At 43.1% G+C, this 13658-nt stretch overlaps 2 protein-coding genes across 8 annotated transcripts in view; one reads left to right on the top strand and one right to left on the bottom strand.

Moving 5' to 3' along the window:
• LOC309348612 (uncharacterized protein) overlaps positions 1-13658 on the bottom strand; it is a 51026-nt gene that overhangs the window by 20479 nt on the left and 16889 nt on the right. The window lies entirely within an intron of this gene.
• TTC21B (tetratricopeptide repeat domain 21B) overlaps positions 1-13658 on the top strand; it is a 29013-nt gene that overhangs the window by 4941 nt on the left and 10414 nt on the right. For all 4 annotated transcript variants that reach the window (XM_081870630.1, XM_081870629.1, XM_081870628.1 and 1 more), the window contains exons 5-16: positions 582-704; positions 1263-1420; positions 2360-2444; positions 4290-4388; positions 5314-5506; positions 5788-5885; positions 7450-7650; positions 8992-9121; positions 9699-9856; positions 11211-11435; positions 11989-12227; positions 13268-13340. In XM_081870630.1, coding sequence (XP_081726756.1) covers positions 582-704; positions 1263-1420; positions 2360-2444; positions 4290-4388; positions 5314-5506; positions 5788-5885; positions 7450-7650; positions 8992-9121; positions 9699-9856; positions 11211-11435; positions 11989-12227; positions 13268-13340 — 1782 coding nt within the window. The remainder of the gene's footprint in view (positions 1-581; positions 705-1262; positions 1421-2359; positions 2445-4289; positions 4389-5313; positions 5507-5787; positions 5886-7449; positions 7651-8991; positions 9122-9698; positions 9857-11210; positions 11436-11988; positions 12228-13267; positions 13341-13658) is intronic.

Raw genomic sequence — 13658 nt, 5'->3', positions numbered from 1 at the left:
ATATTTTTCTCTAACCCTCTCTTCAACATTAGAACATCTCAGCCAAGGCAAGAGGCTTCATCCTTCACACGGTATAAAGACGATACCTTGGAACTGGCAGAAGCAGAGTTTTAAATGATTCTGCAGTTAGCGTTTTCCGTTTCTCTTAGTATGGATGTGAAGTAGCAGCATTGTAACAGAGGCTGTACTATGGCCACTCCAAAAGATGCAAATTTGAACATATAAGAGAGTTCCTTGTGTTTCCATTATTGGTGCTTCGCAGGGATCTTGGGTGTGCAGACATTTGGATTTTCAGGATCTTGGCTCGCCACATTTCCTGAGTTCCCCCTTTTAACATTTCATCTGGTGCAGTTCATATGGTATACCTAGTGTTTTGAACAGTACATTTGGAATTGCTGTTTTGGGTTTGGAAGGTTGTTGTTGAGACTCTAGATGGCTTTCCCAGTCACGAGTCCCAGTTGGTAAAACAGAAAGAGATCTCTTTCACGCCAACTTTGTGAGGATGGATGTTCTAAAAACCATTTTTTCCTGAAAGCTTTCTTTAAGAATCCCGCATTTTAACATTTTGCTTTTCTTTGCAGGGATTGATTTTGAAAGGGTGGCTTGATGTCACCTCTGGAAAAGAAGCAAGTATTAAAAAAGCTGTGAAATACTTTGATGAAGGGCTGCAAAATGGAAACGATACCTTTGGCCTGATGGGTAAAGTAAGTCCGTTATTAAAATAGAAGCTTTTAATCCTTGCCTGTTAATATAACCAAGATTGTGGCGCGTGCCAATGGATCTCACACAGATTGCTTTACACCTAGTCTGGGTTGCTCAATGTGAGTATCGGAATAAATGTTCGGAGTTAGTCCCAGGCATGGGATGGGAACGCAGGTCTGAAAATTTTAGGAAACTGCTCACTATCTCTTGTCATTTCATTATTTTAAATGGTACAGGTAATGTGGTGTTCTCTGCATTACATATAAGATCAGGGCCCATCCATGGTTGCATAGAATCAGTCCCCAACTGTTTTTTGGAAACTACAACTCCCATCATCCCTAGCTAGCAGGACTAGTGGTCAGGGATGATGGGGATTGTAGTCCCAAAAAAGCTGGAGACCCACATTTGGGAAACATGTGTAAAGAGTTTCTGAAGTAGACTTTGATGTGTTTGAGACTAGAATAATGTTGCTTAGGGAGGGAGTGGTATGTTCCGTAAAACATCTTTCCTTTCTGCTTGGAAATGTAGAGGATTAAGGGATTTCCTTTGTGTTTCATTAGGCACAATATTTTGAAATGCGCCAGAATTACTCAGGAGCTTTGGAGATGGTGAATCAAATAATAGCCCACGCGCCACAATTCCTTCCTTCTTTTATAAAGAAAATGAAGCTGCAGCTGGCTCTGCAAGAATGGGAACAGGCAACCGAGACTGCACAGAGGTGGGTTGCTATTGTTTTGGGAAGGAGGCAGGAGGGCTCCAGTATCCTGTCATAGGCCTGGTGCCCCCTTCCCAAAACCCCGGAAGCTTCTGCCCAGCTTAGGGATGGAGGCACAATGCTCTCTCTCTCTGTCTCTCTCTCACACCCACCCACCCACCCACCAATCACCCTCACAAGCTGGTGCCTCTGGCACTCTTCACCTACGAAAATTTCCACCACACGCCACTGGTGGCAAGCAGTGCCTTCTTACCTTCTCACTTACCGTATTTTTCGCTCTATTGGACACACCGGACCACAGGACGCACCTAGTTTTTAGAGGGGGAAATCAAGGGGGGGAAATGCGCGCAGCCTGTCCGCTTCTCCCAGAGCATCTCGGGGCTGCGGGGGAAGCCCAGGTTCCCCCCCCCCCCACAGCGCTCGCTGCCCTTGCTTCCTCTTTAGCCTTGCTCAGCCTCCCGCAGCTGGAGAGGTTGCGCAAGGCTTTTCTAGAGGAGGGAGAAGGGACTGACAGGCCGCGTCAGTCCCTCTCCCTCCTGGGGAAAAGCCCGCAAGAACCGCGCAAAGCTTGTGTGTTGCTCTTGGGGGCTTTTCCTGCCTGCCTCCCCCCTGCATTCGCTCTATAGGATGCACAGACTTTTCCCCTTAGTTTTTAAGACAGAAAAAGTGCATCCTATGGAGGGGAAAATATGGTACCTTCTCTGCTTCTGCAGTGGATTGTTGAAGGTCTTGGAAGGTGGGGTTCAATTGTAGTATGAGTTTTTTCTTGAGAGCAGAATGGATTGGTGAGGCCTCTTGGACACTTAAGTGTTCTCTGTGTCATTGAACGCTGATAACTTGCCCAGGGAACTCCTTGTTCATATGAGCGTTGGCCCTCTGTTATGTGAAAACATATAATCAGTCGTGTTGTAAAGATACAGCTCCTGTCTCATTTTGTTCTAGGTTGTTGCAGAAAGATGCTCTTAATTTGGACGCTTTAAAAATGGAGGCCATTCATTATTTGTGTAGGGAAGGAAATATATCTGAGGTCAGTACATAATTTAGCATCCAGGTTTGCTTTAAGTTACTAATTATTTAAATATACATATCCTGAACAAATGAAGAGCACGGTTTGTCGTTGTTGGCATTTCTTCACTGTCAAATGGTATCTGTTAATTGGGAAAATAATAGCTACTAACAGTGCAATTCTATACATGTCTACTCAGATGTAGAACTCTGTTGGGATGCATCTTTAAAATCTTATATTCCAAACATAGGAAATTTCCGAAATATGTGGTAACTTTAACTATATTTTAAAGGCTGTAGTAAACTTTCTATTAATTAACACCGTGGCCCTTGGTAAGTACATTATAAGAACATGCTTTTGAATTAAAAACAAATCAAGCTTTTGTGGTACGTACAACTATCTTGAGCATAAGGAACCAAGTAAACTTATTAGGAGTTTGTTCTTGAGCAGTAGACCAGACATGCCAAGGTTGGGGATGCTGTGGCCATCCAAATGTTGCTTGACTCCAACTCCCATCATGCCTGACCATTGGCCACACTGGCTAGGAATGATGGGAGTAGGAGTCCCAACACCATCTGAAGGGATGCAGGTTCCCCATCCTTGTTTTTACCATACCACAAACTGAAGCTTAGGAAAGTTTCAGAAACGAATGTGATTTTTCTGTGTGGCAAAAGAGGGAATAAGGGTGCTATGCCTCAAGAACCACATGATGAAAATCCTTTGGAGACTAGTTGGATGGTTCGTGGCTCTTTGGTCTAATTCTTTATGAGGAGGCATTTCCCCCACTCCCAGTTTGCATTTTTTGGCTTTATTTTCCGGGGTGGAAGGAAACCAAAGAGAAAGAGGTCTATAATAGTATATTCAGTGTAGTCTTGGAAAGGTCAGATTCTAAAACCACACAAGGAACGCTTAAAAGACGACTCCCATTCTAGAAAAGTCAATGGAGACTGTAGCAATAATACAGTCTGGCTTTTTATAGCTTCAAGACAGTAAACAGTTTGTTTGTTTTTTGCAAACGAGAGATGGATAATTGCTAAAAAATAATAATTAAATGTACTTTGCTTAACTTGAAGAAAATATATATCTTTAAAAATCTGTTTGCAGGGCAGCTTTTCCAGTACATTATTCTCTGGAAAGTTGTAGCCATGTATTAGTTGTATGTGGTTGCTTCAGAGAAGGATTCCTTTTGATTGTGGTAATTGGAATGCAGCCATCCAAAGCTTGGCCTATGCTGCCCAATTAAGACATGTTTACTAGACCGGACACAAAATATTCTTTTCTCCTGATGGTAAACATTTGATTTCACAAAGGACTTCTGCAAGGCTCTAGTCTAAACTCACGTATAAAGTACAGTGGTACCTCAGGTTAAGAACTCAATTCGTTCTGGAGGTGCGTTCTTAACCTGAGGTACCACTTTAGCTGATGGGGCCTCCTGCTGCTGCTGTGCCACCACGATGCGATTTCTGTTCTCATCCTGAAGCAAAGTGCTTAACCCGAGGTATTATCTGGGTTAGCGGAGTCTGTAACCTGAAGCGTCTGTAACCTGAGGGACCACCGTACCGCGAAAGATGGAGTGTGTGTGCCTCATTTAGCTCTCAGGCATTTATTTAAGAGTATGTTTTCTTCTCTTGCCATTAAGTGGAATGCCATTAAGTATGCATTTGTATATTACAGTACTCAGGTTAGCATACATTGCACTGCTGCAATGCTTTCGGAGTGGGTTTGTGTAAAATGTAGCTGTTGGCATGAGAACACATTGCAGCTCCATATAAAATAATTTTATGGGGCTCAGCTGTTCAAAACCCACATATTTCCCTCCTCATTTTATCCCAATACCAAGACCGGTGTTCATTTGCCCTTCCTCAGGCTTCCTCAAAGTTGGAAGATTTGATTAGTGCGTTGGATAAGTTGGAACCACATAACCCCCAGCTCTTCTGCAAAACAGCGTTGGTGTTCAGCAGAACCGTAAGTGGGCATTTATTTTGAAAAGTCCCATCGAAGACATTGATTGTGATCCTTCCGCTGTGAGCTGGTAATTTTCCCTTCATTAAAATGGGAAGCCCCTGTATATGTTGGGTTTGGATTGGTACCTATCGGGCATAAATAATCCTGTACACAGATGTGTCTGAATCTTTTTAGTAGGCTCTTGGCTTGTTTAGCTGTGCACCAAAGTGCTCTAAGAGATGCACAGCTGTTTCTGTTTCAGAATGGAAGGTTAAGCGTTCACTCGGAATCTTTCTTTATAGTATGAAGTGCATTTTGATTGTGATGGGAAATGAGCATTGGTTAATCTGTTGGTTGTTCCTCCCCACTCCAAAGGCCCCTTGTTTGTTGTGGTGGCTTCCCCCCCACCCCGCCGTCCGCCGCAAGGACTTTGTCTGTGGCGGCTGTCTTCTTGTGACAAATGGATTGCTTGACTCATTCACCCTGAGCAAAAAATAAATAAAATTGAGCCGAGTGGTGGCATATAAGTGGAGGTTGTGCTCATGGCAAATTCACGAGCTGATGTGTTTTGCCCTGAGCTGGGAGCTGTCAGGGGTTAGAGAGGGAGGAAAGTAGCTGCCATAAGTTGTGTAATCATGTGCATTGGCCGCTTTTCTGAATTCAGTGGTGCACTGCAGCATGAGCAGCGCTGAGGAACTGGGTTTTTACTCTGTGCATTCAATTGCAGTTAGTAATGCAAGAGGACGTTCTTCAGGTGATTATGTAAGTTGTGATCATACCGGTGTTTCATGCCACCCAAACAAACCGCCGCCCTTTCATACAAATGTTTGCAAATTTTTATTTTGACATTTAGTGACTGTTTCTAAAGCTTTAAAAAAGAAAACAGTGAAGTGGAGGATTTTAAATCTGCTAAAGTGTTCATGTTGGAAACTGTTATTAATTATAGTGTGGCCGCAACCCACTGATCCTTCAGCAGACTCAGACTTTGGTGGAACGAGCTTTCAGCTTAGACCCCCACAATGCAGATATCGCTACAGAGCTTGGCTACCAGATGATCTTGCAGGGGAAAACGAAGGAGGCCTTAAAATGGTACAAGACTGCCATGGCTCTCGACGAAACAAGCGTTCCCGCACTAACTGGTATGGCTTAAAAACAGATTTGAGTTTTCAAGAGTATGCAAAGCCGATTCCTCTCTCCTCCCCACCCCCACCCCCTGAATAATTTTATCACTGCAAGTAATCTGGGTGATTGACTTTTTTAGTGTGATTTGCATTCTCATCAGCTTATTGCCTCTCCTCCTTGTCTTTGAGCCTCTCTTGCGTTCCTATAGACTTTGAAGCCTGGTTTAATGAAAAAGGAATTCTAAACACCGAAGGCTCTATGCAGAGCAGAGCTGAAATGGGATGACTTTGCATTACAGGAATTATCCGGAGCCAGCTAATGGAAGGGAAGCTAGACGATGTAGAGCAGCAGTTGGAGTTCCTGAACGAAATCCAACAGTCTATCGGGAAATCAGCAGTAAGAGAACGATCCTTTCCAAAAGTGCTTTGATTCTAACCTCACTGAGGAGGCTAGAATATTTATGTGGGCAGATAATTCTTGATAGAGGGCTCTGGTCTTCCTTTTCTGCTCCTTGCAACATCCAGTTCTTGGGTTTCAAAGCAGGGAATCCATATGTGTGCAGACGAGGTAATACATTTTTGAAGCATTTTTACTCTCAGAGTGGCTAACAAAGATCCGTAATAAGACAGTCCCTGCCCTCAGGTTTACAATCTAGAAAACGTGAATGACACAAAAGGGCTGGGGGAGCAAACTCTGGCACTATTTCTTAGTTACAGAGCTCTTAGATGGAGAGTTAAAAGAGAGGAGCCAACATTGCTTCAGTTACCCTGCTTCCCATCTCTCTCAGCTGCAGCCTGATTGAATGGCTACTGCTAGGTGACATTCGAGCAAGGAAGGAGCCTGATAGAACTGGCAGTCGTAAGCCGTCTACAGTTTCCCTCAAACTCTGTGCAAAAGTAATTTCTAACCTGTCTCCCCTTTGTGTTGCTTTGACCTCTATTGCTTACCCAAACAGATGATGATGATGACAATTAAAAAATTTAATACACATTTTTATTGGTTTTTAAGCAAATACAATAACCATTAAACACTTATCCTGCAGTACATTGAATGGTGTTTGTTTTCTCCATTATATCCGCAATGAAAGGCCAAACCCTTTCTCCAAATCCTGCCTTTGCCCTGCTATCTTTGGACATAGACTTAAGCTCCACCCTGCACCACAGAGAACTAGTAGGCTTCTTACTGACTGCAGCACGATGAACGATAGCTCAGCAATGGAAGAACCAGACTGAAATACCCCTGAGCCTATGGGAAAATCATATCTGGGATATAATACTTTTTTTTAAATATCCTTGATACCAAAGCCTTCGTGCGACTTACATAATGGCTGCATTGAGGGAAGGAAAAGATAAATGGAAGACCACTCCCTTCCAAAAACAAAGGGTGTTTTCCTGACTGTCACGGATTTGGGGAGGCAATCAGTCACATACTGGCAAGTTCAAATTGCTTTTGTGCAACAGACTCCCCTGCCCCAGACCTGGTGACAGTTGACACCTCCTCCTCCTCCTTCTCGCAAATGAATCTTAATGAATGCTCAGTAAATAGCCAATGTCATCTAGCCTCCCTGCAAACTGTACTAAGAAATCAGCTCAAGAAACAGGTCATTTGGAAGTGACCAGAGACTGTGCTCATAGAGCACAATCTGCTAACCTGCTGTCTTAATTTAGAGGTCTTAATTTATTGGGGGGGGGGGGAGATGATACAATTAGTTGCTAAGCAACACAGGCACTTTCTGGAAGAAAACTACAAGCCTGTTAATTCACAAGAGTTCACTGAGTGAAGAACGTCCAGTGGATTTTTATCATTATTAAGAGCTAGTTACGTGCCAGGAAATGTGTTGCAAATCAGGGCATCTGGGTGCCAGAGGACAATTTCTAGTTACCAGTGTTGACCAGTGCTAGGTGAATCATGACAGATTTAATTATAGATTTTCCCATGTAATTTTCTATTTGTTTTGTAGGAATTATCTTACTTGCGTGCAGTGTTGGCTATGAAGAAAAACAAAAGACAAGACGAAGTTATTACTTTATTGAACGATGTGCTTGATACTCATTTTTCCTCATTGCAAGGCTTACCTCTTGGTGTAGAATATTTCGAAAAATTAAATCCTGACTTTTTGATAGAGATTATTAAGGAGTATCTTAGCTTTTGCCCAACGCAGGTAAGTAGCTAGGATTTTTGTCCTCCTAAAACAACAACCATTTATTATTATGCTTTGTACTCAAAAGGTTTCAGGTTGAAGCAAAGACAATTAGGACGAATCGCCAAGATTCTGAGCACTGTCCATTATAAGGACTGAACAATAGTTAATAGCGGAGTAACTGCTAAAGTATTTTTGTTTTCCTTGTAAATAAGTCCAGAACATTGTCATGACACAAATTAGGTGCGCTACATTGTGTCATTTATGGATGAGGCGAATATGTGAAAGATTCCTGTTGATCCTGGTCATCTGCTTAAAGAGCTGATTGTTTTGTTTTTAAATCTGGGATGGGGAAACATAATACTAATAAAAATAGTAATAATGTTATTATTTATACCCCTCCCATCAGAACGGGTTGCCCTAGCCACTCTGGACGCTTCCAATACATATAAAAACATAATTAAGCATCAAACGTTAAAAACCTCTCAATACAGGGCTGCCATCAGATGTCTTCCAAAAGTCTGGTAGTTGTTTATTTCTTTGACTTCTGATGGGAGGGCATTCCACAGGGTGGGCATCACTACTGAGAAGGCCCTTTACCTGGGCGCCTGTAACTTCATTCTCGTTTTGAGGGAACTGCCAAAAGGTCCTCGGAGCTGGACCTCAGTTTCTGAGCTGAACGACAGGAGTGGAGACATTCCTTTAGGTAGCCCTACAGATGTTTGTTGGGCCCCACTCCCATCACCCATGACCATGGACCGTGCTGGCTGAGGTTGGTGGAAGTCAGAATCCAATAACATCTGGAAGGACACAGGTTTGTCACATGTTTTAAGGACTCTTCTTGAGCTTGAGTGAGGACGACAAAGTAGGTTTGGGGCTTTGCTGTGAGAAGACTTTGAAATATTAAATACAGATAAACTGTAACTGTACTAGTTGGGTTCCTCCCTCCCTCCCCCTCCAAGTTTTTTCTTCTTGGAAGAGAAAATTGAGGATTTCTTCTGGTAGGAGTTTACGTCCACGTTCAGAACCAACTCTCATTATGCCTTTCTGCCCTCTTGTTGGCCTGCAAGAGCTTGCAGGCCTTCCCCCTGAGTCAGGCCAGCATGCCAGAGGCAGAGTGCTGTGTGGATTCATAGAGCTGCCTCAGCAGACAGCCTGTGTGGCTGTAAGTCAGCATTGCCTCAGAAAGCACAGGTGCTTCGTTCTGGAAAAGATCTAGAAAACTGCCTGTTGAAAATACACTCAGAATTCTTATCTCAGCTCAGATAGACATTTCATGGGGATTTTTTTTTTCTCTTTAAAGAAAAAAACCCTTCCACTTTCTCGATGTAATCTATCAAAGTACTGTTTGTTTATCTCAAGCCTGCAGGTCGAGGGCAACCTCCTTCCCCGCTTCTCAAGCCTTGTGCATCCGTCCTTGAAACTGTGGTTAAAACTGTTCCTGGTCTCCTGCAAGCTGCCTATTTAGTCGCAAAGGTGAAATATTTGGCAGGTAAATCTCTCGAGTTTGAACCAATGCAAATATTACGTCAGTAGCACTTGCAAAAATAAATAAGTAATAAAGCTGCAGTGTGGAGTGCTCTCTGTTAAGGATTACACACTCCACCCCACAATATCAGTTAGTATGCTTGGTCTGCATTGGGGTGTTTTGGTGTTCCCACCCCATCCTTAAACAATTCCCTAGCCTGTTGCTACCTCCCTCATATTGTGCTATTTAGACTATGTAAAGCAGTGGCACCCGCACCTTGAACCTTGCAAATAGAAGAAATTGTTGAAGCGCGTTTTGTAATTTGAAACTGTACTATGTGATTCATAAAGCACTGTAATAGCCGAGATGTAACTTGCAGCTGGTGACTGGTGTGCTCTCTTTCTTACAGCAGGTGATTTCATTGCTTCTTTAGTTGTTGGAATATTTTTTAAAAATGTAACCGTTTAATAAATAGTGCTGGGACGGATGGAGGTATAATCCGTGGAAACGAACCTGTCTTGCAAATGCAGTGCTAAGGCAGCTTGTCAGCATATTGAATTTGTTTCTCCCCTTCATTGTTTTGTTTGCTTAATCTGATTAGGTAACACTGAAGCATCCCAGAGCATCTTGCAGCACTGCATAGAACAGAATCCATCACACGCAGATGCCCATCTCCTTATGGCTCAAGTGCATTTGTTGCAAAACAACTTCAAACTCTGTTCTCAGTCTCTGGAACTCTGCCTAAGCTATAACTTTGAGGTACACTTGATTGGAAAATCTAGCCCAGCATACTGAAGCTCTTTATTTTACTTCCATGCTTGATTGGCATTTTAATTTGCTGCCAGTATTATTATTACTTTTTTTTTGCCCATGGATAAATTGTCAGGACATCAATAACCGTCACATAACAAGGAAACATTTCGCTATTTAACAAAGAGCTCTTAGTTGAAATCGGCAGTATCAAAAGTCAGTGCAGGGTTTCAGGCTTAGGAGTTGACTCCGCTTCGTGGTTTTTTTTCTGCCTACAGTACGACAGAAACCCTACTGTGGTTGCAGGCCCAAAGCCCTGGCAGTATAAATTTGCTAGGCTTTTCCCTTTTATCTTCATATTCTTGCAGGCCACATGAATTAGCTTTAGACCCTTTTTGGAAATGTTGGGTTTAAGTGAAACAGGAAACTACTGCTAACTGGCTTACTAGTTTGTCTGCCCATTTTGTGCAAAGGGAGAAGCAGAGGGAGTGCATAGGCTCATTCATCTTAAGACGAGATGTTACCATGTGGATGCAGTCAGAGGCCATCGATCCTCTGGCTGGTGAGAGGGCAAAAGTTAATAGGAAAAATAAATAAATGATTTAAAAAAGGACCCCTGGATAGTTAAGTCCAGGCAAAGGCGACTATGGGGTTGTGGCACTCATCTCGCTTTCAGGCCGAGGAAGCCAGTGTTTGTCCACAGAGAGCTTTCCGGGTCACGTGGCCAGCATGACTAAACCACTTCTGGCACAATGGAACACCATGATGGAAACCAGAGCGCACGGAAACGCCGTTTACCTTCCTGCCGCAGCGGTAGCTATTTATTCGCATTGGCGTGCTTTCGAACTACTACGTTGGCAGGAGCTGCGACAGAGCAACGGGAGCTCACCACCATCTTTAGTGCGATGTAATAAGTAGTTCCCGGTTGTGATCTCAGTGCACACATAAATAGCAATCTTGCTGAAAGCTAAGCAGGTTTTCATCGGATCAGTGTCTCTAGGATCTCCCCGTATCCTCAGCTCCCTGAAAAAAAGGTGGGATATAAGTAAAAGAAGGGTTTTTAAAAAAAATGCAAGAAAGGAAAAAATAGGATTTTGAGATATTTTGAATGTTATGGGCCACTCTTGAGCAAATGTAGCTAGCATCAACCTGAGTAGAATGTAGTTGCTTTAAAAGCAGGAGAGAGCCAGTCCTGTTATCCTGTACTAAAGCTTAGTAATTCTAGATTACTTTTGCAAATCGCTTAAAACAATGTACATAATTATCCCACTAATATGATTTAACATACTAGATGGTTAGGTTTTTTCTTTTCTTCTTGGAAGACTGTACAGGACATAGATGCTGATTATGTACTCTTCATTAGGTCAGAGAGCATCCTGTGTACCACTTAATAAAAGCTCGAGCCCAAATAAAGATGGGGGAAATAGCAGAAGCCGTTAAAACCCTGCAGATGGCAATGAACTTGCCTGGAATGAGAGCCGCCACACCTTCCTCAAAATCAAAAACAAAGAGGATTGAAATTGACGGGAGCGATCGTGTGTCCGTCTATCTGGAACTAGTAGATGCTCATCGGTTGAATGGCGAACAGGTACGACAAGATTCTGTTTCATACCTAAAACTGGTACATATCCTTTGGATGTTGTCTGCAAATTTTGGATACCTGTTAGCAGAAGTACAATATTTAGAGAGTGCTTGTGATCACCCTGCTGGCAGTGACAGATGATGGGTTGCATCCATTTGTGGAAGAAGAGGGGGTTATGGTTTTGCAGATTTCCTCAGTACCTCTATACATGCTGCTTCCCACACCTATTCTGGAGGGTTCCCCATCTCTTTGGAGCTTGCTCAATGCCACACCCTTTCCTGCAAGGCAAGTACTTTTTTAGGGTACCGACTTAATTCACACAAGGCAATGGTGAGGTTCAGTAAGTCTAGTGGTGCCCTGTGTAAACCAATTGTGCCACTGGGGGGGGCGGGGGGGGGGGAGAAAGCTGCCACAATGGCCGTCTTCCCAGTGCACAGGGTTTCCTGGGCAAATACGTTGATGTGGAATGGTCTCTGTGAAAGTTCCAGATTTGAAAGCCACAGTTTTTGCAGGGGCAATTTAGGTACAGATTTAACAAGAACGATGGTCTCTTTTGAAGCATGAAGCCATTAAAGTCCTCCAAGATGCTATCAACGAATTTTCTGGCACCCCGGAAGAGCTGAGAGTTATGATTGCTAATGCAGACCTAGCCCTTGCTCAAGGCGACGTGGAAGCGGCTTTGACGATGCTCAGGAATATAACCCCAGAGCAGACTTACTTTGTTCAAGTCAAAGAGAAAATGGCAGAGATCTATCTGGAGCACAGGAAGGACAGGAAGCTATACGCAAGCTGTTACAGGTAAGAGCTTAGCTTGCCAAAATAATAATAATACTATGTACCAGGTTCATTTGGTGCCTGTTTCTTCCTGAAGAAATAAACCACTTCACTGAAAAGTACTGTGCATAGATGTACATTGATGTACAAAAAAGCCATTCATTTTGAAATATTCTTTAAAACAAAAATACACGTCGGGAAAACAGCTCTGAGTCACTGCAGCATTGATCAGAAACATACACCTGTATGCCTGCAGTTTTGCTCTCTCTACAGCAGAGGTGGGCAGCCTGTGCCCTTCTCTATGTATGTTTGGACTACAACTCCCATCATCTGTGGCACTGAGGCTGATGGGAGTTGGAGCTCAAAAGCATCCCAAGGGCCACAGGTTCCCCATCCCTGCTCTACTGTTGAAGCTATCACAGGGCAACTGTGTTTCAGCCTGTAACCCCCCGCAACAAGGATGTGTCCATTTGCTTTTGGAATGGTATGGTTTTGCTTCTTTGGAAAAGGTTGTCAATAAAATATTGTGCCTTTTTAGTACTTACGGTGCCTAGGGAAGGTATTCAGAGCCCACAGATATCTGCTTCCAACCAAAGTGTGTCCCCTTCTACCCCTTGCCTCAATTTTTTTAAAGTCTTACAGTAAGTATGCTAGACTCAATTTTCCAGATGTTATGATTATCCCAGTTGTTCTCTTGGAGTCCTTTGTTTGAATGAAGATGCTCTTCTGAAACATTCTTTAGTTAGCTATGTGTTCTATGACACAACTGTTACAGCACTGGTATCAACAAGAAAGCACATCAGATAACAGATTTCGGTGTCTTCCTTAAAACTAAGATTTCCAGGTTAACAGCTCGTCTTAATTTGCTTTCTCTGGAACACCTCCTCTGTCCTTGTTAAATCGAAACGTCTGAAGACAAAGGAAGCAAACATTCGCCACCAGTCTATTAAACAAAAAAAAAAAGGGGGGGGGGAAATACCTGGCCATTGAAAGTTGGCTTACTGCACTAGTAGCAAACAGATTCAACTACTGACATGATTTATTTTCTTTCTTCTTATTTTCAGAGACCTGGTGGAGAAACTTCCAAGTTCTCACACCTTTCTTCTCCTTGGTGATGCATATATGAATATCCAGGAGGTATAAGCATTTGTAGCTTTAGGGGTTATGGTTAGAAGGTTTCAGTTCGAGAAGGAGCACCTCTGTTGTGAAAAGTACTGGCTTACACAAGCCCCGACCCCAGCCTTGTAGACATTTTGTTGTTGTCATGAGAGACAATCTGGAGGTGAGGTCAAACTGCTGTGTTAGCAGCACTGAAGTGACTTCCCCTGGGCAGTGTGTTTGGAGGTCCTGGGCTGTCCAGACGGCAAGACCCCCCTCTCAGCCTCGCTGATGTGGTCCAAAGAAAAGCAGAACAATACTTTGGCACCAGCTTGCCAGAAAGAGGCATACAAGGCA

Source organism: Podarcis erhardii (genome assembly GCF_964252035.2).
Source record: "Podarcis erhardii genome assembly, chromosome: 1".
Lineage (NCBI taxonomy): Eukaryota > Metazoa > Chordata > Lepidosauria > Squamata > Lacertidae > Podarcis > Podarcis erhardii.
This window is presented reverse-complemented; position numbering and strand designations above follow the sequence as displayed.